Source organism: Aspergillus caelatus, assembly GCF_009193585.1.
Source record: "Aspergillus caelatus strain CBS 763.97 unplaced genomic scaffold BDV27scaffold_88, whole genome shotgun sequence".
NCBI classification, from domain to species: Eukaryota; Fungi; Ascomycota; class Eurotiomycetes; order Eurotiales; family Aspergillaceae; genus Aspergillus; species Aspergillus caelatus.
In genome coordinates, this window is record NW_022475351.1 from 95,159 (window position 1) to 120,279 (window position 25,121).

The 25,121-nt window shown below is 43.7% G+C and overlaps 6 protein-coding genes across 6 annotated transcripts; 1 reads left to right on the forward strand and 5 right to left on the reverse strand.

Annotated features, from left to right (window-relative positions):
- Nucleotides 1–2,918: 2,918 nt before the first annotated feature.
- BDV27DRAFT_172329 (D-alanine--D-alanine ligase family protein) lies at nt 2,919–4,129 on the reverse strand (the record flags this gene model as incomplete). Its single annotated transcript, XM_032075837.1, has 3 exons — nt 2,919–3,056; nt 3,116–3,700; nt 3,764–4,129. 3 exons carry the CDS (start codon nt 4,124–4,126, stop codon nt 2,919–2,921), a joined length of 1,086 nt encoding a protein of 361 aa, XP_031927578.1.
- A 2,352-nt stretch (nt 4,130–6,481) lies between these two features.
- Nucleotides 6,482–7,284, reverse strand: BDV27DRAFT_128360 (uncharacterized protein). Its single transcript, XM_032066954.1, has 4 exons — nt 7,198–7,284; nt 6,911–7,149; nt 6,780–6,854; nt 6,482–6,726 (listed from the first exon to the last, which is right to left on the reverse strand). Coding segments are annotated over exons 1-4 (420 nt in total). The 5' UTR covers nt 7,199–7,284; the 3' UTR covers nt 6,482–6,621.
- Nucleotides 7,285–11,395: 4,111 nt separating this feature from the next.
- On the reverse strand, nt 11,396–11,964 carry BDV27DRAFT_157805 (uncharacterized protein; the record flags this gene model as incomplete). Its single annotated transcript, XM_032072579.1, has 3 exons — nt 11,396–11,548; nt 11,609–11,650; nt 11,716–11,964. 3 exons carry the CDS (start codon nt 11,962–11,964, stop codon nt 11,396–11,398), a joined length of 444 nt encoding a protein of 147 aa, XP_031927580.1.
- Nucleotides 11,965–12,711: 747 nt separating this feature from the next.
- Nucleotides 12,712–13,710, forward strand: BDV27DRAFT_172331 (serine protease; the record flags this gene model as incomplete). Its single annotated transcript, XM_032075838.1, has 1 exon — nt 12,712–13,710. The coding sequence occupies one exon, from the start codon at nt 12,712–12,714 to the stop codon at nt 13,465–13,467; it is 756 nt and encodes a 251-aa protein (XP_031927581.1). The 3' UTR covers nt 13,468–13,710.
- Nucleotides 13,711–17,736: 4,026 nt separating this feature from the next.
- Nucleotides 17,737–18,638, reverse strand: BDV27DRAFT_157807 (uncharacterized protein; the record flags this gene model as incomplete). The annotated part of the gene is made up of 4 exons (XM_032072580.1): nt 17,737–18,164; nt 18,223–18,481; nt 18,543–18,574; nt 18,629–18,638. The coding sequence occupies 4 exons, from the start codon at nt 18,636–18,638 to the stop codon at nt 17,737–17,739; spliced, it is 729 nt and encodes a 242-aa protein (XP_031927582.1).
- A 4,088-nt stretch (nt 18,639–22,726) lies between these two features.
- Nucleotides 22,727–24,343, reverse strand: BDV27DRAFT_172333 (FAD-binding oxidoreductase; the record flags this gene model as incomplete). The annotated part of the gene is made up of 2 exons (XM_032075839.1): nt 22,727–23,721; nt 23,785–24,343. 2 exons carry the CDS (start codon nt 24,341–24,343, stop codon nt 22,727–22,729), a joined length of 1,554 nt encoding a protein of 517 aa, XP_031927583.1.
- Between the last annotated feature and the right edge of the window lie 778 nt (nt 24,344–25,121).

A 25,121-nucleotide genomic window follows, 5' to 3' on the forward strand; every position in this document is an offset into this window, starting at 1 on the left:
AGATCCACCCAAAGGGAGGGGTTCTAAGCTATTTAAGGAGGTCTGAAGACAGTGGCAGAAGAGGCAAGAATCAGTGTCTTCGTATTTGTTCTACTACAAAGTCAATGATAGATATCTCTTTCTCTTGTCGCCTAAGTTTCCTTACCTAGTTCACAGGCTATCTAACCTGTATAGTAGATCCTCCGTTACAATAATAGCTGGCTATTGTCTCGGACGTCATCACATTCAACTAACTATAGGCTCTGGTACTCTAGGTCTCTAGGGTTACTGTCAAAGAAAATCTACTATTCAGGGTAGAAGACCTGTCAACTAGGTAAGGGTACGTAGGCAGAAAGCTAAGCAGTAGATATGAGGCAGACAGAAGACTGATTCTTGCCTTCTTCTTCTATTAATATTAGGCTAACTTTATATCCAGAAGAAACCCCTTATTCTCCTAACAAGATAAGACTGACAAGGAGCTACTATACACTATTGAAAAGTCAATGGATATGTGATCCGTTGTCGCCGTTCGGCCTCCGAGCTGTATATGCACAACGGGCAGGGTATACAATACAGCCATCATGCAGAGTCATCATCGATCTGTAACATAAACATACCGATCTAGATACTGCAGGGTAACTGTATAATAATAACTAGTACAGATCTAGAGACAATATATTTTATTGTACATAAAAAGATCTATTATAATAGATTCCTTGATTCGTAAAGTAAATCGATAGTAGAAGATATATATATATATATATTAGTCAGTATAAACTATATCTTTAATAGAATAAGATATAGTTACAGTAGGTTCTGACGCTTAGGTTTCTATCTCGGCACGCAAATATAGGCTTCCTGGTCGCAGAGGTTGCATCCTTCGGTAGCACTGTGACCGTATATCTCTGTGTAAGGGCGCCTTCGGCGTACGTGATCAGGCTAGCGCTACGCCGCCGGAGCCTAGTAGACCAACGAGCTTCAAGATAGGCAGTAGGGGGAGATATCTTGTGTTCAGATTACTAGGAAGATTATATATAAAGTAGAATAGAATAAATCGCTTGAGGATCGGGATTCTCTACACAATTCCCATACATATAGTATATTATGGGCCGTCGGGCCCGGGGTATCTTACTTGCAGCGGGGTATTGTTACCTGAGACTAGGCCTAGAAATGGTCCGGTCCTTGGTCTTTTTAATAGGGCTAGGACCGCACTATGGTCCCCCGCGGGGGACTATTTTTATATAATTTTACCACAATCTTCCCTTTCCGGTAGAATAACTATATATAAAGTTTAGATTAAGATAGAATAAAGATTTTATATATATTTAAAAAAAAAGTTAGAATGGAACCCAAAGACGGTTCAATTTCTCAGAGCTATCACACGCCCAATCTTTGTCAGGCAAATATGCTGCCTTTAGGATTGTGATACTCCAGAATTATGAAGCGAGTTGGCTTTTCAGTAACCCCCAAGCATAACTATACAACGAATAGAGAGGGCAGCTATTCCCAATAGCAAAGAGGTCATGTATAGCTTGTCCAGAAAGCAGCGTTGTATTCTAGAGATATATTATCTCTTTGGAAGCAATACCTGAGGCTATACATATACAGTAAGAGACCTACCATCCCAGTCTATAGGAAAATATATGGCACAAATACCAACTACTACTAAGCGCAACTATTATAATCTATATACGGTTTAAAAAATATTTCTCTAGTAGTTAGAAATTAATCTTCTTAGACTTTTAGTAACTTTCCGTCATTAAGGTTAGTTAAGTAAGATAAATTTAGACGAGATAGCTAACTGACCGTAGAGTCCTTGCACAAATACCCAGGCGTAACAATTGTGCGGATGCTTCTTGGAAAATCAACCAGCATGTTCACTGCTCTATGCCAGTCTGGATGGCCGGTCTACTAAAAGCCTGACTGCCCTTGGATGTAAGACACCGGACCAGCCGGACTAACATATTCAGTCCTGGTTCCGGCCCAATTGGAGCATATCGTTCTAATCACATGTCATGAACGTTAGCATCCTTAGTACAAATGCCCGATTATAGGATAATCGGCATGGGATGTAGTAGAATATCGTACGGCTGACCTTACTGCGAATTTTGCAAAAGCGAGAGATGACCCATACGGTACCATAATAGATCCCTGGGGATAATAATACGAAACTTGTATCCTGCCGTCCTAACTACATGCATATTTCCAGTCACGTTTGAGGCAAGTGAAGAACAACTTGTGCCCTTATAAGATCCACTAGTGCCTTGCGACCTTTGGCCTATACCTGGAGAGTATCCCCCGCCCAATTCGTTTGTCCTAGGGAATGTCATTGCTTCAGCAATCCATAATCGCTATTCTTAGTAGCCACGTCGTAAAGCGATGATGAGTATGGAAACTATCTCTATAGAACCCCAGTCCCAGGCCTATATTTTCCCATTACCCCAACGTACTCAGCGTATATAGAATCTATAAACTTACGCCCATAAAACAGTTGTAAGGGGCCAACAAGGAGCGTAATGTTCCCATTATTAAGGTATAGGCATAATATCCACCACTGCTGCACGGATAGCACGATACTAATGGACTGTTTCTCTGTTCATGCAAATACCAAGTCAGCATATGCCACCTACTACTGTAACCGTTGTACATGTGGCGAGGCTCGTTGCTGTGGAATTATACCTATCTACTGAGATGACATCTCGATGAGCGTCTACATAAATCAAACCAACAACAATTTACCAGTTCTAGTAATGGAGCTGTTAATCAGTGAGGTGGAAAGCACTAGAAAACAATTACAACACTCATAAGACGCATAAAGATAGGCATGTCAAAGCAAAGTAGTGTGTAGTATATAGCTATAACACTCGTTTATGTCTTGTCTTTGATAATATTAGAAGACATCAACAATTAGGCCGAATACATCACTATAAATTCGCTGGCTAAGAATAGCAAGCAGACCTTCCGGCGAGAGCACTCTGGATGATTGCTGCCAACAAGCTTTTGTACGGGATCCCATTTTCTTCGGCACTGCTCGCCAACGGAGAATGGCCGGGAAGAAGGCCGGAAATAGGATTAAGCTATATGAAATTAGATAAAATTATCTTGCTTGAGGTGAAGTCGACCTTAGCAGACTTACCTCTAGAATATTAGGGACAGCATCCTGCTCATTGGAGCTAAATCGAATATCGACACGTCCAGCATCGCGGCAGCCAAGAGTCCTCCAAGCGTCCAATGCAACCTGACAGGCAATCTTGACCTGTGGTTCAGTCATAAGTCCAGGGTTATTGCATGCTACCAGCATATTTGTGTCGCTACCCTTGCTTAATCTGCTGGCAAACTCTAAACCGCTGGAACTTCCACTTCCCCTGTTACTGTCGCTGGAGGGATTTTGCCACAGTAACTCTGTTACGCCAATCACACGACTCTGGACACCAGTTCCTAAAATGCTCACTGAAAGCTCCCGTCCAGGCAGAAAAGGTTCCACTAAGATATCTTGGTCGGGTAATATTGATCTTAGCCTATTGACTGCCGATACTAACTCTGCAGGGTCTGTCACTTTGTTAAATCCGTCGATCCCCTTAGAAGATCCTTCTATAACTGGCTTCAAAAAGAGTGGATAGTGCGATAACATATTGTTAAGATTCTCAAGCCTCAGTTCCTGATCCTTTCGTGAGATTACCCAGAAGGGAGCTGTGGGTATGTTATGATGAGTCAGGATAGTCTAAGTGCCCATATCTGTTAGCAGGGCCGTGGTCTTCAAGTGATGACTCAAGAGATACGGTACCTTAGTATAGACCTTATTCTGACAAAGTGCCATCGTGGCAGCGTCAGAAAAAGTGTAAAGCAATTGGTAGGCGTCTAACAGCGCCGGAACCTGGGCTTCCCTGGATGGCCCATGAAAGCCTTGTGCCATGTTAAATGCCAGATCCCAATCCTTATATGTGCCAGCCGCTAGGTGTTTGACAAGGGAATGGATTCCTGGCACTAGTATAACATGATGGCCAAGTTCTCGCAGTGTAGTCAAAACAGTATCGGTTTCACCGTTGTGTGGTAAAGCCGCACATTCTTCTTCTGAATAACCTTGCTTGTGGAAGGTCGACCGTTGTTCGGCGATTAAGGCTATATTAAGGGAAGGTGTGTTAGACATGGCCGGCCTTCGAATAGCATCCAATATTGTATTGAGATAGAGTAGGAATTTAAGACTTCCAATTTTCACCTCAACTACATGCGCTATTTAAAGGTATTTGTGGGCTATATCTGAATCCGTCCTTTCTCAATGGAATCCGGTCATGTTGATGTTACCGTAACCTTTACCTATACGACGGCAGCTTACGACATAGACGGCATTCCTCAAAACCCTTTTCCGGTAATCATCAATAGTGGGACTTTTATTAACATCATTCGGTTTGATGCGACCTGAGGGCGGTGCTGGGAAAGAGAGAGTACATATATATGCCTAAGGGTAAATATATTTTCGAATTTTGCAACCCACCAACTTCAGCTAGCCACTTCATATACTTACCTACTATGCCTTGCGCGGCGGATGAGTCACATGACCTTAGATTACACCACCTAAACCACGAAGATTTCCTAAATCAATTGTCTACCTAGATTACCCATCTTATCTAAATGGGCATTGCAATATATTCAAATGATTTAGTAATATAGGTAATGCAGAGTGTTGAAATGATCTAGAAATCTAGACAACGCAGCATGTTCAAATACTCTTGAAATCTAGGTTTTATAAGCCAATCAGAACGTGTGAACACATTATGTAATCACTCATAAGGAAAAAATGGCAAGAGAAGGCAGGCGTCAATTCTTTCTTGTTCAGTCAAAGCCCAGAATTGTGGTCCAATTAGAATCCAGATCCTATCCCGCAGCCTCTCTACACAGTGTATTTGTCAAAGAAATATCTACTATTCAGGGTAGAAGACCTGTTAACTAGGTAAGGGTACGTAGGCAGAAAGCTAAGCAGTAGATAATATGTAGACAGAAGATTGATTCTTGCCTTCTTCTTCTATTAACATTAGGCTAACCTTATATCTAGAAGAAACCCCTTATTCTCCTAAGAAGATAAGACTGACACGGACTACTGTACACTATTGAAAAGTCAACGGATATGTGATCCGTCGTCGCCTTTCGTCCTCCGAGCTGTATATGCACAACGGGCAGGGTATACGATACAGTCATCATGCAGAGTCATCATCGGATCTGTGACACAGAATAAATACAGCTAATATAACTCCGGAGAATCTGCAAGAAATGATTAATATAGAAGCAGAGAAACCAGCACAATCCAGAATAGACTAGGAGATATAGGATTGAGGGACTATCTACCAAAGGAAACTGACAGAGTTTCTTTCGGGGCTTAATCTACAGTTTTGTCGATATCTTAGCTAGAGCTGTCTGACAAAGCTCTACTGTTTTAGTCGATAGATACTGTCGATAATAGATACAAAGATGCTAATCTAGATACTGTAGTATGACTGTATAATAACTGGTACAGATCCAGATAATATATCTTATTCTGAACAAAATGATCTATTGTGACTGAATTTCCAGATTTATCAAATCAGAATGTAGCTGAAAGTATATATATATACCGATCAGTATAAATCTTTTCTTGATCAGACTAAATATAGTATCGAAAAGATCAAGATATAAGAAGAATTGGATTCTGATAAATACTATGTATTTAGAAAATAACATGTAGATATATTAAAGAGAATAGTCTTATCGCACGGAATGGCAGTAATTTGACAGGTCATCTTTGTTAATAAAGTAGAAATACAATTTGGAATCGAGGATAGAGAGAATAAATATAGAAATAAGAGCTTCCGTATAGAAAGGTAACAAGGCAAACCGCCGCGTGAATCAATAGACGCGCACAGCGTGCTGGCGGGAGTATGTACCGCGGATTCGCGGAACATCGAGAGGATTGACGAATCAGCGGCGGCTTGGGTGCAGCAAGGGCTCGCTGCATCGTGCACTAGTGTATAGGCTTGATGTGCTCGTGCCGCCAACTGAATTCTCGTCTTCGCGACTCGGTGCCGTAGGGATACTTCCCGTTGTGTCGGTTCCTCTGGGCTATGACGATATAAATCTGCCATTCGGTATGGCTTTCGTGGGTCGATGGTATGACGAGGGATCTGTCATTCGCTCCATGTCTTCGTATGAAGCAAACTTCCCTGCTCGCAAGATGCGACATCTGATTGAGTAAGGTACAGTATGGAGTAGCAGGCTCAAGACGCGTGGTATGTGGCAATAGTATTGAAGATGGTACAGCATTATTGATTATCTCGGAGAGATAAATCAAGGTATAGCAATAGTATAGCGAAGGGCAAAGATTGAGATTTAGAGCAAAGGACACTGTCTCTTTATTAAGAGATAGAGATTAGGATTAAGTCCTCCAACAATCTTGTATTTACATTCTTTGTAGTGGTGTCGATTGAGGCACAAGCGGGTGCAGGAGTAATTCTGATCTTCTGACCCTTTTGTCGCAAGGTTCTTCAGTCAAATCCAGTAAACATCATTTTCCTGAGACTTGTAATCACTTAGAACTAGGATTACCCTGGACCAGACGAAATATTATGAATCGTGTATTGGAGTTTATCTAACAGGCTATGATAGCATTGACTTTTATAACTTTGAAGTGCTCTCTTCGCGGCCAACAAGGTTAGGGTGGCCGTCGTTCATTGGTCGGGTGACAGCGTAGAAAGCAACACCCTCAGTCTTTGTTGAGAACTGTAAATGGGTCAGCAAGTGTATACAGGATAATTGGAGTACAGAGAACTAACCTGAGCCTTGGATCCAACATGGAAGAAGGCCCAGTCTCCAGCAACGAGGTGGTGGGTCTTGCCAGTGGCTTCATCCTGTATATTATAAGTATTATTCGTAATACAGATTTCGAAATCGACTGGGATCTTACTGTGATGTCGATTTGGCCCTTGAGAACATACTTGGTCTCCTCGTAGTCGTACTCGCCGTATCGTGTAGGTCCGGGCACAACACGGTAGAATCCAGTGGTCAGGTAAGGGGTAGAGTGTGAGCTCTGGGATTTGATTGAGTGGAAGTCGGCGATAATAGCGCATTCACCCTCGGGGATAGGGATGTGCTCATGGCCGGCGCCCTTGATAATGGTAAGAGGAACGATCTTGTTGTTAGACACTAGAGATGTTAGCACAGGATTTTAGACGACAACTAAGAGTATCTCACTGTTGAAGCGTATAGATGAAGACTAGAGATATAGACAAGTAGGTACGAGACAAGCTGCCAGCAGCTGCTTATATACCGATTGCAACGGAGCATTGTCAGTATAGATAGTGTTATCGGACCTTGAGATACGGGATCCGGCTCCGGAGCCGTAGCTCCGTGCACCGCTCAAGCTTATTCACCTGCCGCTAAGCTACAAAGAGGGTTAGTGTTAGCGAATTAAGGTGGACCGAGATATAACGTGATCGGAATGTCACGGTGCTTGGCCGGATTATCCTGGAGGAACGCCTATCTTCCGTTACCTTGCCGGTATCTTGTTATAATACCTTTTGAATATTCCTATTTATGTCCCATGCCATCATGCACACCGTCCCTCGTACTCCGCCCATTTTCTCTCTTCGTACGGCCTTAGTTTACTCGGAAATAATGTCGATAGCATGCTCCAGCCAAGGCGAGGGTACACCTCCTCCACTTCGTATAGAATCTGCAGTATCTTTTCGTCGGCAATGACTTCCACAAACTCAATGTGGATGCCGTGGGCCCCAGGATGTCGCGAGATCCCTGCAAAAGTAATTTTCTATAAAATGCCAACTCTGCCCACAGTAACAAGAAACCAATAGTTTTGATAGATTTCTGCCGCAGTAATCAGCAAAAGGATCCAAAAAAGAGCGAAAAGTCCTAGAATAGCACGGGTAGCATTCGAAATTGATATATTAATATCGGATTGTCCAGATAAGAGGTCTTCTAAATAGGGGAATATATCGGTGCTAATAATTAGGATAGTATATTAACTTCTGTTGCCCCTTGAGAGGATAACTTTCTTGGTAAAGCCTGCTAGGAAGTGTCTGCAGGTCTATTTTTCCTTTTTCTATCGAGAGAGGCTTGTGAATCACGCAGAGAGAGTAATATCGTAAGCCGTGATTATAATAATTCTCCAGTTACTGAAAATGGTAGATAAGATTCCTCCAATACCTCATTATAAGAAAGCGACAAAAACGCTTTTGTATAAAATTTCTGGACTAATTAGACCTAGGGTCCTCTGTTCCTGAGCCGCCTTGTATATTGAGATGTAGAGGCCAATCTGTGTGGGCTTGGGTAGTTCAGACTCATATTACTCATAAGTCTTGATTCTTTTCTTCCCATCTCCAGTCAATGATATACACTAGTGTGGATTTGACGTCCCCATATATCCAAAGCATATAATCTGAAACTAGTCTTCCGATGACCCAACTGGTGTTTGCCCTTAGATATCCAGTCTTATCATTGATTGTAATGCATCGGCAGTCTGGAAGAGGTATAAATCTATTCTCAGTAACTGCTGAGACAAGAGTATTTATAGAATATGCCACCCAACCTAATGCCAAGGTTGTGAGATTAGAGATATTTTAATAGAAAGCCTCATATCCCACCAAAAGAGAAGGATGCCGGCCCAATTCTCCCGCCAGCAATTTGTCCTAATGACCGCCAAACAAGATCACTACCTAAAATGAGTAAGACGAGGAACGCTGCTGCTGGATGTTTCCACTGTTTGAGGAGCTCCTCAGAGGGTATTCTGGCGTTGAAAGATATAGACGGCTGTACAGTGTTTATAGAGGGTGCCATTGACCTCGACGAATGAAATAGCCTCGGGTAGACTCTCGGCCGCGGGGACTCTGTCCCAGTAAAGAGAGATATGGAGAATAATAGAGCCGATTAAGCCTTGCTCTTTCTTCAAACATACTTAGCCAAGCCTCCTACATTGCATCACTGTGGCGAGTTGAACTCCTCCAAATTGAAATACCATTTTGAATGAGTCGGTTCCTCCAGAGTACTAGTTTAAAACTTAAAGGGTAGATACGAACTACTCAAACTATTAAAGCGAGTTCATGGGGCTCCTCGTAAACAGTGCAACTAAATCTTTAGAAGGCTTTGATTTGGGATTGGGCGGACCGTAATGATCCGCCAACCATCACTGAACAGCCTTCTCGCGGCATACTCATTGTATAAGAGCACGACCTTTCGTGACAGGGTTTCCAGACACTTGCAACCGAGAGTCCGTGTGGTCGTTTCTACCATAACCGCCTAGCGATATCTATAGAAACAATATTGGGCATGTTGGTACATGCCACAAATATACCTGACTAGAAACCATGGATCTAACCATCATAGACGATCGCGGATTTTGACCTTTGCAAAACAATTGCCTAAGACCATGGTCTATGGGATCATTCTTTTCCAAGATCTAAAAGTATTATTTGTAGTGAATTATTCATAAACACCCTATTAAGGCTATTATATAAATACAATAATTAATAACGAACAAAATAATAAAGAACACTCTCCCTAATAATTCTAATCTATATATTCTTCTGTTTATATCTAGGCAAGCTTCTGTTTCCCCTTAGCTCGCTAACTTTCCTTTATACTTTTTCCAAGAGTTTCGCGTCTCCTTCAACTATACAAGCATCATTTGCAGAGTGAGCCAAGAGCGTGACTAGAGATCCAAGCTCCAAGAAGTCCGTTCATAGTTCGGTGGCCCGCTGACCTTGGATAGCCATAATCTAGGCTACGTGTCACGCCATAGCATCATGCCACACTGTCATTTGCGGAATGCGCTGTATGGAAGCGGATTTTGATCCTCTACCAGTAGCGGGCCAATGAAGAGGATTAAAACTGTTTTTCAACTAGCGTTCGGCCGTGTCGCAACTAATAGCTCAGCCTTGATTTTCAACACCAAAGGATTGATGGGTCAAACTTTGATATTAAACGCTCTTTGACTCCAATTCCCGAAGAAACGCAGAGTAGCCCACTTATATATGGCGTAATATATAGACATCTTGCGGAAGATTCTACAGGGGTATAATGGCTACCTTTAGTATCGTAAATTCTGTTAACACGTAACCATCGATCATCCTACTCCATTTACAGTTCATTTGCTTGTTTCGGCCATGTATATGCGCGCCGAACCCGAGTCGTGACATCAAACCCAAAGCAAAAATGCTAGGCGGTTGACCCGCAAAACAAGCTTAGTTCCCATGTCTGGTTGCCAATCATTTTCTCGCGAACATATACGGAACATCTTACGCTATAGACAATGTACTGTTGGTTGACCCAGGTTGCTTTTTGAGCACTTTTCTTTTCATTATCACGCTACAATATACAGGATCTTATAACTGATGTATTGGTTCCGGCCAATATCTCGCTCCTGATTTTCTCGTAGTTAAGCGACATAAACTTGTTAGAGCCGGCGATCTTCGGTTCAAAAGCGAGCTTTTCACTATTACAGGATAGCTGCGCGTCCCACTATACTAAGAAAACCACCAGGGCCAAGTCGTCGGTTATATCGTGGGATTTAAGGCTTGACAATGTACAATAGGCAGTTTATCCTAGTTATGGAACACCAACAGCTTTAGAACTCGTAATTGCAAGCGTATCTAGTTTATGCCCCTATTTTGGAGCAACCCTTCTCATAAAGGGATTTCGGTCGAGTGTGGGGGAATCTTTTGCAATGCAAGATGCGCAACACAGCCACAATGATCTGGGTTATGGTGTACCTCGATCTTTTGGTCCCAATACTTAATCATCTCATGATTAATCCAAGTTTTGCAGCCAATCTCCATAGGGTAGAACCTGCAGAGCACGGTGCAGTTAAGTTCTGCAGAATTCCTCCGTGCAACGTGTGGAAGTCTGAGTCACAGATATCCATAACCGAAGCTATACGTGTGCTATTATATCGAAATATATGTGTTCTTTGGTTTCGAATTACTTAAAAAGGAGAAATCTGAAGTATTTAGCAGATAATCATATTTTCTACAATAAACTAGTATATAGGTGTAAAAATTAAGTACCCCCAATTTGGTAAGGTATTAGAATGTAACTATTTAACATACAAAATATTAAAGTAGTGATAAATTAAAGAACTTTTGGAATGAATCGACTGTATCTAGTAGAATTGTTATCGAGTCGCGTGCGGGGAGGCCTATAAAAATGACAAAATGCCGACCCGCGTGCAACTCTAGTACCGATGGGTTGCTAAGACTCGAATTTAGCACAGTATTTGTCATTTGGTTGAAATAATAATGCGCCTTCTGAATCCTTCCGTACAGAGGGTTATAAGAGTCTTTAAATGAAGCTACGAGTTCTTTTTCATCTTGGCATCTCTCCAAAAACCTGTCGTGTTAGTAGTTGGTAGATCCAGAATAGTGGAAGAGCCATTTTGCTTTTAGGAGAAACTCAGCTCCCAGGATTGGTACGATTGGTACAGAAACCCGCCTAGCTTGAGATCCGACCTTTTCTGGTTAGTCTTCCAGGTCTGGGAGCACGCGAAAGCTGGACCAATGGGAGTGTCGAAGAAGTCAATTCCACAAGCCGCCGTCTGAAGGGAAGATACGTGTTAGCGGCGTTTGGAAAGAGATATGAGGGTCGTAAAAATTACTTGGTTGAATGCAATCGCGACAGCAGAGCAAGAACCGCCTGCCTATTTAAGACAGGAAACATTAGCATAGGATAGATGCTCGAGGAACTAGAACATTTCTTCCATACCAAGCCATGGCCATTGTCCCCAAATTGCAGTTGAGTAAAGGCGTATTGTGTCTTGTCATATGCGTCCTGAATGCTGATTTTGACGACGGTGCACTGAATCTGAGCAGACTGGCCATTTGTGAACGTCTGAATATCTTTCTCGTATACATGCGCGATATCGTTTAAATTTTGAACGAAATTGGTCTGTACTTGAGCCAATGTCGCCAAGGGAACCAAGAGGAGTAAGGAGGTTAGAGAGTGGACAAGCATTATGAGCAGGATAATACCGAATATGGCTAGTGAGTTGGTTTAATCGCTAGTTCAATGTATGCAAAGTACTAGTGGCAGATCACCATCGACACATTGTTTGCTGACGCTTGGGGTTTGGCTGGATCTATCTTTCCAGAGCGTCAGGTTTTTAAGTTAAATGGTGATCCTCACAGATCACTAATTCATGTACGGATACCCCGTATGGAGTGCTCCATACGACCAACCCAAATACGGACGACCTTACTCTGTGTACCTTGTTAGATCCAAGTGTTAGCTGACGGTGAAGAGGATCGCGGCAATGCCACATAGAATGAGTGTTCCAGAGCTAATGAGACAGAATACTTGTGGCTCTTGGAAAGATTAACGGGTTCGGTTCAGCTCGGAGTGGGTCAACTTGCAGATGTGGAATGTCGATCATGGACTTAAAAGGATCTCAGCTCGGCGACAAGCTCCCCAGGGCACCAATAGCGCCAAAATTGGATCATTGTGTCTTGGTCTTTATGCACCTCTGTATCGTACATCTGGATATTATTGGTTGCGTGGATCTTATCCCCAATATTAGCGTGAAAACCTAGCTGCCCCGAACTCTAGAATCAATTAATATAAGCCACTATACTGTGTAGTTTTGCAAATTACGAAATATTGTTTACTCTTCGGGACCCGACGTTGGCCTATTTAAATATTCCACTCCCACAAAACTCTTCCCATGCGTCTACCCAACCCTGCGCCCACTACTTATTGCCAGTCATGAGACTCGTCCTTTTTACCGCCCTGCTATCCATCCCAGGATCAGCCATTGCTGAGGAAGCCATTGTCGGTGGATCTCAGGCAGCAACCGGGGAATTCCCTTACCAAGTTTCCGTCCAGACCTCCTCCCACAAATGTGGTGGATCTATTATCGATAAAGATCATATCTTAACTGCCGCTCACTGTGTCGATGGACTATCCGCAAATCGCCTGAGAATCCGGGCTGGTTCAAACCAACACAGCTCGGGTGGAAAGCTGGTCAAGGTGGCGAAAGTCACACAACACTCGGAATTCGACGCGAAAACAATCAAGAATGACATCGCCGTCCTCAAGCTGGCCTCGAGCCTAGACTTTGGGTCTACCATCTCGGCGGTGGAACTGCCATCCTCAGCGGACGATATGCCGCAGGTGGGGACCAGGTGCTCTGTCACTGGCTGGGGGAGTACCTCCGCTGGAGGCTCCACTCCCACAAACCTCCTTGTCGCGTACGTCGACATCGTTGACCACGAGCAATGCGTGGAGGAATATGTGAACCTCCATGAAGTTGATGCCTCCATGATCTGTGCTGGCGTCAAATTTGGAGGAAAGGATGCTTGCCAGGGAGACAGTGGCGGTCCACTTGTTGATGCCAGCTCTAAGAAGCAGGTTGGAGTTGTTTCCTGGGGCTTTGGGTGTGGACAACACCACCGAAATGGTGTCTATGCTAGCACCGCGGCTTATCTTGATTGGATTCAGGGGGCCGTTCTAGCAGTATAGATCCATTAGAAAGAGAAAATACCACCCGGTTCTTGAAAGGAACTCAGGAGATCCTCCCACAAATCTAACACCCCAAGCTCTGCACATGTGTATCGCTCTTACCACTGGCCTTCTGCTTCTCGATCGGAAAATGCGCACACGATATAATCCACAGAGATGCGACTCTAAGAGTCATCATGTAGATTAGCCTACCGGGGATCGTCTTCTACCAAAGTAATACAGTCTTTTGTTATGCAACATGAAGATAACTAATTGAAGCCAATACGAGGCAAGAAAGAAGGCGAGTGGATATGGAAAAAGCCAGATTGCCAGATATCCCTGACCCCTTCGAGATCCCTCCCTAAAACATTCCACGGGCCTATCCGGTACTTTGCAATGACTCACTTGAGAAAGAAAGAAAGAAAGAAAGAAAGAAAGAAAGAACAGAACCCTATATGGGTTAGCGTGGTTTCGGGGTACAGACTTATAACCAAAATCAGTGTCGGGGGAAACTGTTTCTGAATTCTACTGTAGTTAAAAAGGCTATAGCCATTCACACTGTACTTCCCCTATATCAGAGCACAGTAACATCTGGGGAGATTAGTTCGCAGCATCCAGATATCAAGGGCCCCTCTCGGGCCTTCGTCGTCCTTCCTCACCCATAACACCAAACCCACCGCCCCACCGCAACGACAAACCCCTCCTCCAGATTCCAACCACCTCCACAATTGCTGCTGGAGCTATCACATTTCACAGACAAGTGCTCACCGACGTCACACTTCCTCAACTGGCCCAGGATATCTTGTATTACAAGTCCATCCCTCGCTCCGGCGGATCAGCGTGCTACTTTTCCTAAGGGTCGACGATACGTCTCTTCCGCATTCCTGGACAATCCCTTCGAAGAGATGCAGCAACTTCGAGGTCCAGAATCCTCTCTACTGCAATCGGCCTCCAAGTTCAATCAACCCGTACAGATGACTTCAATAACAGAAAACGCCTGGGACACCCACCCTTTTGTTTCTCAACATCCCACCCATGATGAGCTAAAATCTATGCGGTCCGAGAAAGTCCTTACATGGTACCTTTTTATTCCCTTCATTAATATCTGGTACGGCCGTCAAAAATTACTGTAATTATAGATTCCAGCATTACGCCGGCTATTCTACAAATGAGATAGAGACCCACCTCCGAACATTTCCGAGATCCGGGGCACGCACCTTAAGGGGAAATGGGGAATGACTTGCTCAGCATTGAAATATGATGCAGAACACTGTAGATTTCCTTGATGCAAAGATCAGTCAAGGGCTCCACCTTGATTAGTAGTGACCGAGAACTTGGATTTATTGTACGTTTTCCGCCCTGGCAAGAGAATCTTGATCCGGTCGACAGATCGCCCTACAGAGCAAAAGTGGCAGTCAGATAAAGGTTTCTCGACCTAATGTTTACGTAACGTATGGAGCTTGTGAGATAATGATTGTGATGATGACGATGAGGCGACATGAATTATTAGACTTCCTATTTCGGAAGTCCTACGAAGTAATAACATTCTTTATAGAATTTATGTCGTCGCTCTATTTAAAGGAGTATTCCTTAATGCATTATAATTTAGTAAGGCACACTGTAGCATTGCAGTACATCGTTACAACCCTTGATAAGCCTATATATGTTACGATTGTTTTGAACATTGAAATTATATTCGAAGAATAAGATTAATCTGCCCACTCTAAACACACTGGGCCGTATTAGGATCAGGTCCTGTAGGGACGCTCAGATGTATAATAGAAGCCGTACATGCGAAATTTAGGTTTTGAGAAGAAGGGGGCATTGGTACATTGCTATCTTTTCAAAATAATAAATTCCACAGCGGTTTGTTCCAGAGGCCGATTGATTCTGGAAGCCCTCCAATCACTCCAAAGAGCCTGTTGGGCGGTGCTGGGAGGCTGTGATTGGGTGTTGGACGGACCAAGTGGTGCCGATCCAATCCAGCTAAGCACAAAAGGAATAGGGTTATTTACAGGTCCTTGCTTTTATACTGCCTAAATTATCTGTGTATTATACCTAGTAATGTTCCTCAATATTATGGATCTAGGCCGACATAATACGGTAAACAAGAGATCAGAGCAGTGAAAGAATGGAATATCGATAGAAGTTAAATTTACTCCTACCCACTTCACTCAACTTTAATCTATAGCTACTCGCGAAGCGCTCGGTGGCTTCTACGCTTCGCCCCAAACCCTTCCATCTTAATGTATCTATTATGCTCTCTTCTTCCACCACTTAGACACTGAAGGCTAATTGAGCCTCGACTTTCTAGCAGGTTCCGCCGACTATTTATCTCTGGATACAATATTCCGTGATGTAGATCGATGGTCCTCGGAAATATATCCAGGAAAGCTAGGATAGTATAGGTTGTGCTGCTAGCGTTGGGACGGACTGTACCGGGTCTTGTTTCGAATACTCTTCAAGGCATCCGTATTTAATATATAAAAGCCTGCATTATAAGATATCGCTAGTATTAATAAGATTACTTCCTTGATCCGGCTTTGTCAATTCGACTTACCATTGAAGGGGTAGGTAAATGATAAAGAGGTTGGTATGGTGCTTATGGCCTAGAAGGTATATTCTGAATATGTCAAAGTTGTAAGTAGTGTGTGCGTAGCTAACCACTTCTTCGTCCGTAGTCACTCGAGCGGTGCATGTTATTGTATTGGTTCTTTCCATAAAGGGCTTCTGTTATGGTGTCTTCAAATGTCCTATAGGGCCTACAAGGGAGTAAAGGAGATAAGGAAAATAAAGGAAATAAACTAACTATCCCACTTATAAACTCCAGATAGGCTAGCCCAGCCTTAATATAAGTGATAGAAAAATCTATTTTCGGGCAAAATAGAGGCCAGGGAAGCCAAAGTGTCAGGTCTACAAAGGCTTGCTGGCAGGATACAGATACCCATAATTCAAATGTCTAGTTCGAAGTAACGTTTATATATTAGCCTGTAAGAAACTCCTTCGTCTTATATACACTATATATGGAATAGGTTAGAGACCCAAGGGCTTCGCATGGAAGGGGAGAGTAAGCGCACATCAAGAATACTTTTTGTGGCCATCAGTTTATAACGTCGAGATCGGCGGGCTATGGACTATTAACTGTCCGGTCCTATTATATCAAGAAAAATATGCGTGGCTGTGTTACAGTATATGTAACATGTCTTTCAAAGAAAAGTCGAACGAGTCTGGCAGGAATGGGTCTACAGTGCTTCTATGGATACTGGCTCTATGGTTGGGGTTGCAAATCCTTCATTCCCAACCAGCATTCCACCACAAATAATAAGTATGAGACTGACGGCCCTTGAGGTATGGCACACCCTCTAAAAACAGTGACTTAAAAGAATAGTCCGTTATTCTACACAGTAATAACTGGATTCACAGACTATCGAGAATGTCTCAGTTCAGGCAAAGTCTTTATTGTGTGGGGCCGGCGTAGTAGGCGCACCGGAAGACCACCTGACCTTCACAACTTAGTTCGATGTGGTTGGCTATCGATGGATGACTCATTTGCTACTCAACTAGATAATGTATTTCTATAAAGCTATGGCCTAAAGTAATCCAAGACTGGTTGTGTTATAAAGAACAGTTTCCCATCTCAATGTTTGGCTGTGATTGCGTCTTTCGAAAATTTGGAGGTTAGAGGGGATAGGTTAGTTCCAGTACGTAACCAATTGAGTGTGAATTCTACTATCGCCATTTATCACGTTGTACTCTGCGGTGACTGGGGGGCTGCTGATTCTACAGTTGCCTTTAAGATTATCTAAAACTCGTAGGCAGAAACCTCTAGCGAGACTATCATCAATCCAGTTAGGGAACAGAGCCCTAATCAGACGGATGGACTTGTTTCTGTAGATCGTCCCGGTATTAGGAAATTATAATAGAAGGGAAAAGAAGAAAAAGAACAAGATAGATCCAAACCTAGTCAACCAATCTCGGGCACATCTGAAGAGCTCCAAGATATTCTAATTTCAGTTAGCTGACATACACAAATTATACTTGGAGACTTAGCCCAGGGTGTAAAGCATATTCAAAGGCTACCGGAACACGGAATACAGCGTGTTACCTAGTCTCAAGTCATTGAATTTGGAAAGTCAGGAACCACTCCAGAATATCAAGACCAGTGCTGCGTTACCAAGTAATGTTCTTGTAATTGCCATATATATGGCTACGGAGCTGTTGCGAAGCACAATACACACAAGAGAAAAGCAGGGGTGGAAGGAGGACAGTTATTTCCCATTTAGACAGACACTATGCAGCACTACCAAATAGTTTATCCATACCGGCGGTAGGTAGCGCTATGCCGTCATAGGCTCCCTGCTGCCTTCCTATGGTGCCGCTAAGTTGATCATCAGTACCTGAACCTTCAAATTCAGGGTTCCAATTTCCGAAACCGAAAATGAATTCAGTTTCCCTAGATGTAGGCTGTAGGAATTTTCCTTCTATTCTTGCACCATTCTGCATGCCATGGGTGCGCTTGAGACTAAGAGAGAGTTTCTCAGACCCAACCTCACCTTCAAATTCATACCTTCCGACTAAATCGTCAAGAGATCTGTAGTTGACTGTGACAATAGGGGTTCCTGGGAGGTTTATTTTGCCGCTTTTCACCACAAGTCGGAACAGGCCAACTTGGAAGACGGCGTCGTAAGTGTCAGAACCACTACGCCAACGAAGTTCGCCTTGACATATCTGCGTTAACACCGGCGAAGAACCTTTATCATATAATGACTTTCTTACCTTCGGCCTTCTTCTCCAGCTGAAACAGAGTGATTTCATGCCCTGCAAGTGGCTCATTGACCTGGATCTTGAGATCGTTGTCTTTAACAAGTATCACAAATGATGCATTGTCAACCCCTCCTCCAAGTCCAAATTTGCCATGTACTCCGTCGGTTATAGAGCCTGCAAATGGTTTGATTGACTTGTAACCGACGACAGGCGCAACAATACCAATTTCGCCCTTGATCTGACCCGTCTTTTCATCGATTTCACCTTTGACCTAAATTTACGGTAAGTCAATCACTGATAAAAATAGGCCATCTGGCAAAAGGATAAGGTACCTTAACAGGGCCAACGTCTTTCTCAAATTTTGCTGTGAATCAAGACTTTGTTAGGAAACGAATAATTAGAAAGCCTGGTTGCTTACTGTTGTTCATTTTCAGTGAGAACTACGGTCTGTCCAACGTACTGTGATATCCACTGCTCCTGAGCTGTATGATGATGATGAAAAGCATGCACTGGGAAGGGAGCTGAAGACTCAAGTACTTTAGAGTGGTGGGGTTACTACTGCATGCTGACATATGCTCTTCAGCTCCAAGCTTGTATCTGATTACACGGTTGGGTGAATGTCTTTTTACTTTATTTTGTAACTCCTACCATGCTGTCATCATGCGGCGATATGCATACATAGCGCCTAAAAATACGTGGCATTTTGGGATTGATATATATTCAGCTGATACAAGCAGCCAGTTACAAGAGGCCCTCCATTTAGTCGCACAATTTCAGCACCATCACCCTCTGAAAGTCTCGGATAAACTTGGCTCATCCCGCATCTAGCGGGTCGATAGACTTAACCAACCAGGAATTGTTGGGTAGGATTGGACTTTTCGGGATGGGAAAGTTCAGCCACTGTTTCCCTAAACTACTAGATCTCGGAACTCTTCGGAATTGCCGGTGGGTGATTGACTAATTTTGAGTCCTTTCCTTGCCTGTTATTGCCAAAGTACGAAGATATACAGAAACAACTTCATCTGTCTAATCGAGGCTCTATTTACTAATTACATTGAAGATAGTCTCGTTAAAAGCTTTCTACCTACGAGCCTTACATGGTCTTAGAGCCACCAGTCACCGCAGAGAAAGGCCTCGTAAATGGCGATGGTATAATGCATACCCAGCTGCTAATGGACTCTTTCCAGTCGATTCTCTCTGGCCTCCGTATTTACGTAACCACTATTAGCTTTTTCTGTATGTGGAAAATTCATGCATATATGATGGATCAGATAACAGGTTCTCGACCGACGACCTCCATTTTCTAGCAGCTCCGATTGGCAGGTGGCAAAATAGATGCAGATGCATCGTATAGCAACAGCTGACACGTCACTACCCAGACAGAGTTTGCCTTGGTTATACCCGAGTGACAGGTTAGAATTCATTTTCGATGATTCTTCACAGGCAAATCTTTGTCTCGTATATGTTGGGTGAAATGCTATATTCGTTTTGTTAAATAATAAGGGTGGGCTTGCTGAGCAACCATAGTGGGTAGATCCTGGGGATATTGCTAGAAATCTGATAGTATTTCTTATAAGAGGTTCAAACAGTGTGATGTCATCCGGTAGTTGTATTTGCCTTACCCCTCCTTTTAGGTAAGAAGTCACTCCATTTTGCTCGTTTACTTGATATTCATACCGGAACAGTTTATTCTGACATATTTGCGCATGACGCAAGACCTCTGAGGACCAGTTCCAGGAGGTCCGTAGATTTGGTAATTCGTAAAGATGACAAGCTCGAATATTAAATCTCCAGGTATTGCTCTAAAAAATAGGCTTGAGTGCTGAGATCTCCGCTGCCTGGGGCACCCTTTGCCATACACAGCTCCAATGACAAATCTGTGGCGTGTTATACATCTCACTTAGAAGACCCTCTTCACAGTGCTGCTCGTCGCATGAAATCATGAGTTTAGAACAATCTGTATGTCGATATAAACTGTATACTGTTTAGGCCTCTTGTATCGGACTTACCACCACAGCATCATGGTCAACATTGTCAGCCTATGAAATAGGTATAGCCCAGGAGGTTACTAAAGAATGCTTTGCGGATGCAGAGTGGTAGTGCAACATATGTGAAAGAGGCCAGAAGAAGCAGTTCACTGCTCAGAGTTTGCAGGCGGGAATGGAGTCATTTGCGCATTCTATGCGTCATTTTTAATATCCATTTCACAGCTCTTTACATTGTAGTTGTGATCCAGTCACATAGATATTGTGGCCGATCACAAAATTCATAGAAAGCTTTTCCATCTAGTACACGCATCCACGTCTTTGTGCGACATTCCAGCTACGGCACATTACAGAATTTACAAGGCAGAGGTGGACTAGTCGATGGATGCAAGGGGATACAAATCACCTTTATAGGTTATGCCTAATGCGGAGCCCTCACCGGATAAGTATGATTTCTAAAATCCCACGTCCATATCACCGCCTCCTGGGATCTTCCTCTGGATTCATTTGAAGCCCAAAAAAGGTCTGCTACGGCACCCACTCAACGGTAGCGACTCTCTAAATGGAGATGCCACAGTTGCTCCTATCAACGGTAAGCTCAATCTTTGGAGGGATAGGCATGGTGCCATTGCGGTACTATTTTGTGTACCGATACAACCGGATGAATTAAGTATGTCAAGAGTATATCATAATATGGTCGTTTCACCAGGCAGCGGAGCTAAAGCAGCTACGACTGGAAGCCACTCCAGTCCCAACAAATACCGCCAGGTGACTTTCGCGTGTAGACAACAATCCCGGTGGAGAGGGAGGGTTGAATGACCGACAAATGCCTTAGCTTGAACGAGATACCCTAGGATGATGCACACCAGAGTATGATCGGTACAGCGGGAATGAGATGCAGTTCGAATAAGCTATGGGCGAGCAGCAGCTCTAGCCCAGTTGGAAACCCCAGTTGAAGATATCCGCTCACACCACGGCAATGAGGAAGAGCCGCTAAATGTGCACCGGTCTGTCACTGAGCTGGATGCATTTTACCTAATGGCGGTGAGAGAGATATCTCAAGCCAAATGAATGAAAATCCTGGCACCGACTGCCCAAAGACCTGCCTAAAAGCCCCAGAAGCGACAAGGCAGGACTTTCTTCCATGTACCCCGATAAAGGGGTGGTAGACCAAGTTAATTCTGAATAAGCTCGATACTGGCCATACAAACGCGCTGACAGTGCTTGGCCCACGTAGTCTCTACTCCAAAAGTTACCAAACACAAGGTCAACTCCAGCATACCCCTTTCAACCTTAAGCGAGTGTACCAAAGGTCCAGCCTGTCATACATGAATAGCGGCGCTATGTCGGCCATCTAACAGTTGAATTGCAGGCAATGCGCAAGGTTTCATTATAAATCCAGTTGGAGACCTTTTGGCTATACTAGCGAACACAAACAATGATCTTTCCACCGAGAAAAGATTGGACATAGTGAATTGCTAATGGCAGTATTCATGTGTAAGTAGTTACACTGTTCTCCTGTTCGCTATAGGTGCCCCAAAATCGCTATCACCTGGTAGATTCAGATTTTGAAGACAAGAGTTGAACTTCCTCTACACGCACTGCGCCATTTCCTGCATATGGTTCCTATTGTCTGCACTTGGGATTTATTTCACCCAAATCTATCTCTCTTACATCACAAGTCAAGCTTGCATTCAGCACCAGGCCCATCACGATTTGCTTCCTCGCACATGTGAGGATCCTGACTATATTCAAGCGCCGTCAATGCTCTCGGTACAGGGATATCACCCCTAAACTTCCGGAATTTGTGTGCCAGCTAACAAGATACCTAGAAAATTAGAGTAAAACTCTAGGCAGATTCATCCCTGTCAGATTCATTAGATGCACGCACTAAGTCCGAAAGGTTTCAGGACACCGCAAGGGCGACAAAGGACAACGCTGATTTGGAAGCAAACTGGTTCCAAAGTGCCGAAAGGCAGTACTTATCTAGAAGCTTAACAATCTAGGCCCAGGACCGCACTATGGTCCCCCGCGAGGGACCACTTTTATATAATTTTACCAAAATCTTCCCTTTTCAGTAGAATAAAAATATATAAAACTTATATTATAATAGAATAAAGATTTTATATAAAAAAAAAAAAAAAAAAAAAGTTACAAACTTGTCTATAATATATATATTAAAAGTAGAATACTGAAAATATACATTAGTTATATAACTTATATATATTATAAACTATCAAGTATAATACGGGTATATCACTCGGTTAAAATATATAAGATATTTAATTATATCTCTAAATAATCAATCCGACCAATATATAAAATAAAATTAGATCTATTTATCTTATCTAGAGGATCGCAGGACCGGACCAGACCGCGGTGGTGCGGTCCTAGAAAAATCAAGACCGTACGCGATCGCTTCCTAGGCCTAGGCCAGAAACCCAGAAACCGTCTTTAACTTTTTTTGTACATACATATCTCTGAAGCTGAACTCTCTTGCGGAATAATAAATCTACCATTCGTGTGACCCGTCATGCGTGCCCTAGCCCCTGAGGGAAATCCAATATCATATGGGGGTCTGCGACGGACTTAAGCGACTTCAAGCGCCCAAGACCGGATCCATAGTATTCTTGCCCGAACTTCTGCAAGTAGGGGTCAATATAATTCTGATATGAGAGCCACTCGCTCTGTGGGCTGGCCTGCTTAATAGCAGCGGTGATATTGGTTATTTTATCAAGTGCGTCAGCATGAGCTACTGGATCGCGATATCCAGGGAAATACGCCGAATAGATCTGTATAAGAAACAAACTCCGGCGATGAATATAGGACATATCACCAGTAGAAGGTGGACGATTGGTCTCTGCGCTCGGTCCCAGCAAATCAAAAGACACGTCATTTTCTGTACCCTGAATACTTTTCGCGATCTGGATTGCTTGGAAGACGCGATCCACTTGGGGCTTTTTGTAATTCGGAGTTCCACTATCCATCAAAGACTGCGCATAATAAGGTAGAGGGTCATTTGGCCCATCCAATGGACCCATAAGATCCGTAAGCGCAGCAATCCAGTCCTTAAACTCTTTAATCTTGGTCTCGGAGCTCACTGGCTTTATTCCTCGTTTTCTAAGTTTATCCAGTAGCTTGTTGATCACAGGTAAAAAGGCTGTCTTGTTACCCAGGTACTGGCCAGACAAGTAACAGGAACGTTCGTCCCTTTCACTGCGGCCTATGAAGAGCACTTCCATTCCCAGCTCAACGGGAAGGCCAGCGGGATCATTGGCGGGCAGTATCCCGAGGTCTTGGACTTCCAACAATACTTGGGCACATTCAGAATCAGAAGTGAAATGATATTCATAGTTCACAGTCGAAGTGGGAGCCATCTCCACCGCAAAGGTGAATGAAGTGATGATGCCAAAATTATTGGCTCCTGCACCTCGAACTGCCCACCACAGTTCGGCGTCGTGTCCAGTGGAGCCCGAGTTGAGAACCTTAATATTGCCATCGATATCAACGAACTCCAGGGATACAACTAAGTGTGAAGGTTAGTAAATCGCTGTAGCTCCGATTTTCAATGGCATCAAGGTCTACCTACTGCGATCAACAAGCCAGCCCCATTTCCGCGAAGGAAAGCCCCAGCCACCACCTAGAGAATGTCCCGCCACGCCAACTCCAGGGCAGGTGCCATGCGGCAGGGCGTATCCCTTCTGGCCCAATGCCTTAGCCAAAGGGCCTAAGGTCTGACCGAATTGTACAGTTACCTGCCTCTTTTTATCATCAAAGGTTATTGTTTTCATGCTGCTGGGATCGAGGACCACCTGCCCCGAGAGGCTATAGGCAGCATAACTATGTCCTCCCCCGCGAGGACTAAGCTTAACGTTACCTTTCTCAGCGGCCACACACTGCACCGCAGCTGCCACTTCTTTTGCAGAAGCAGGTACCACGATAACTTCCGGATGTGGTTGGTAATTAGAGTTTTGCGCTGTAGACAGTGCATCGTACTTCTGGTCGCCGGGGTATAGTACACTGGCTTGAGTTTTACTCAAACAAGCTTGAAGCGAGGATGGTAGAGCCCCGGCAACGCTTGGTGTTGCGGATACTGCTGAAAAGTTGATGACCGCAAGAGCGAATGCCAGCATCATGATTGTTGGCATGTCTGGTTGATCTTCGAGTTAGGCAAGAAATGGTGCGTAAATTGGGTTTAATACGGCTTCCTGAAGCTGCTCGCTTACCCTGCGATATTCAAGACTGATAGAGCATGCTGCTTTATCAGGGAAGACACGAGGGATTTATAAGAATTCGGAGATGGGAATGCTGACATGCTCCAAGGATTGCCAAGTTCCCAGGATCCGCAAAAAGCAAGCAATCTGAAATTGGTCCGGTGGAGCAACTTCTCGCTTTGCCTCTGACAATGTGCGCATCGTTGATATTATAGAAACCAAACCCTGGTCATTTAGCTTTATCCGGTCTCTACGCACGTATCTTCTCAATAGAAGCGGCATCTAATTGTCAACGAGAATGGGGAATATTTGAGAGATTCGGTGTCTGCGCGATGCCTACCTAAACCACGAGCACTTCGCCTGCTCAAGTGGCTTGGACGAAGTGTTGCTACACGCACTAGAAACACGCCACGGCGGTTGGCTATTGGTGCGTGCGTGCAGATACGAGATCTACGTGCATTCTTCCGGTTTTGCCTCCGTAATTCAGAGACATCCAGATCATGGGGTAAAAGTACCGTAGCTGACCGCCTAACGATCGGAACCACCTGACGATCGATTTCACCACCAACAACCAGGTAGACAATGAAACCATACAACGCCATAGAAAAGAAATTATATAGGGATCTCTTGGTGTAATCGAATATGGACTAAGCAATGTGGTGAATTTTTTTAAGTGAATGGATTTCAAAGAAGAGTCTTTGAGTCTAATTTG

What these genes read in the sequence shown, in the direction of transcription:
- BDV27DRAFT_128360 (XM_032066954.1), bottom strand. An exon ending in AGGGCCAAATCGACATCACA is followed by an intron (nt 6,855 to 6,910) that starts GTAAGATCCCAG and finishes TATAATATACAG; the next exon opens with GATGAAGCCACTGGCAAGAC. An exon ending in ATGTTGGATCCAAGGCTCAG is followed by an intron (nt 6,727 to 6,779) that starts GTTAGTTCTCTG and finishes ACCCATTTACAG; the next exon opens with TTCTCAACAAAGACTGAGGG.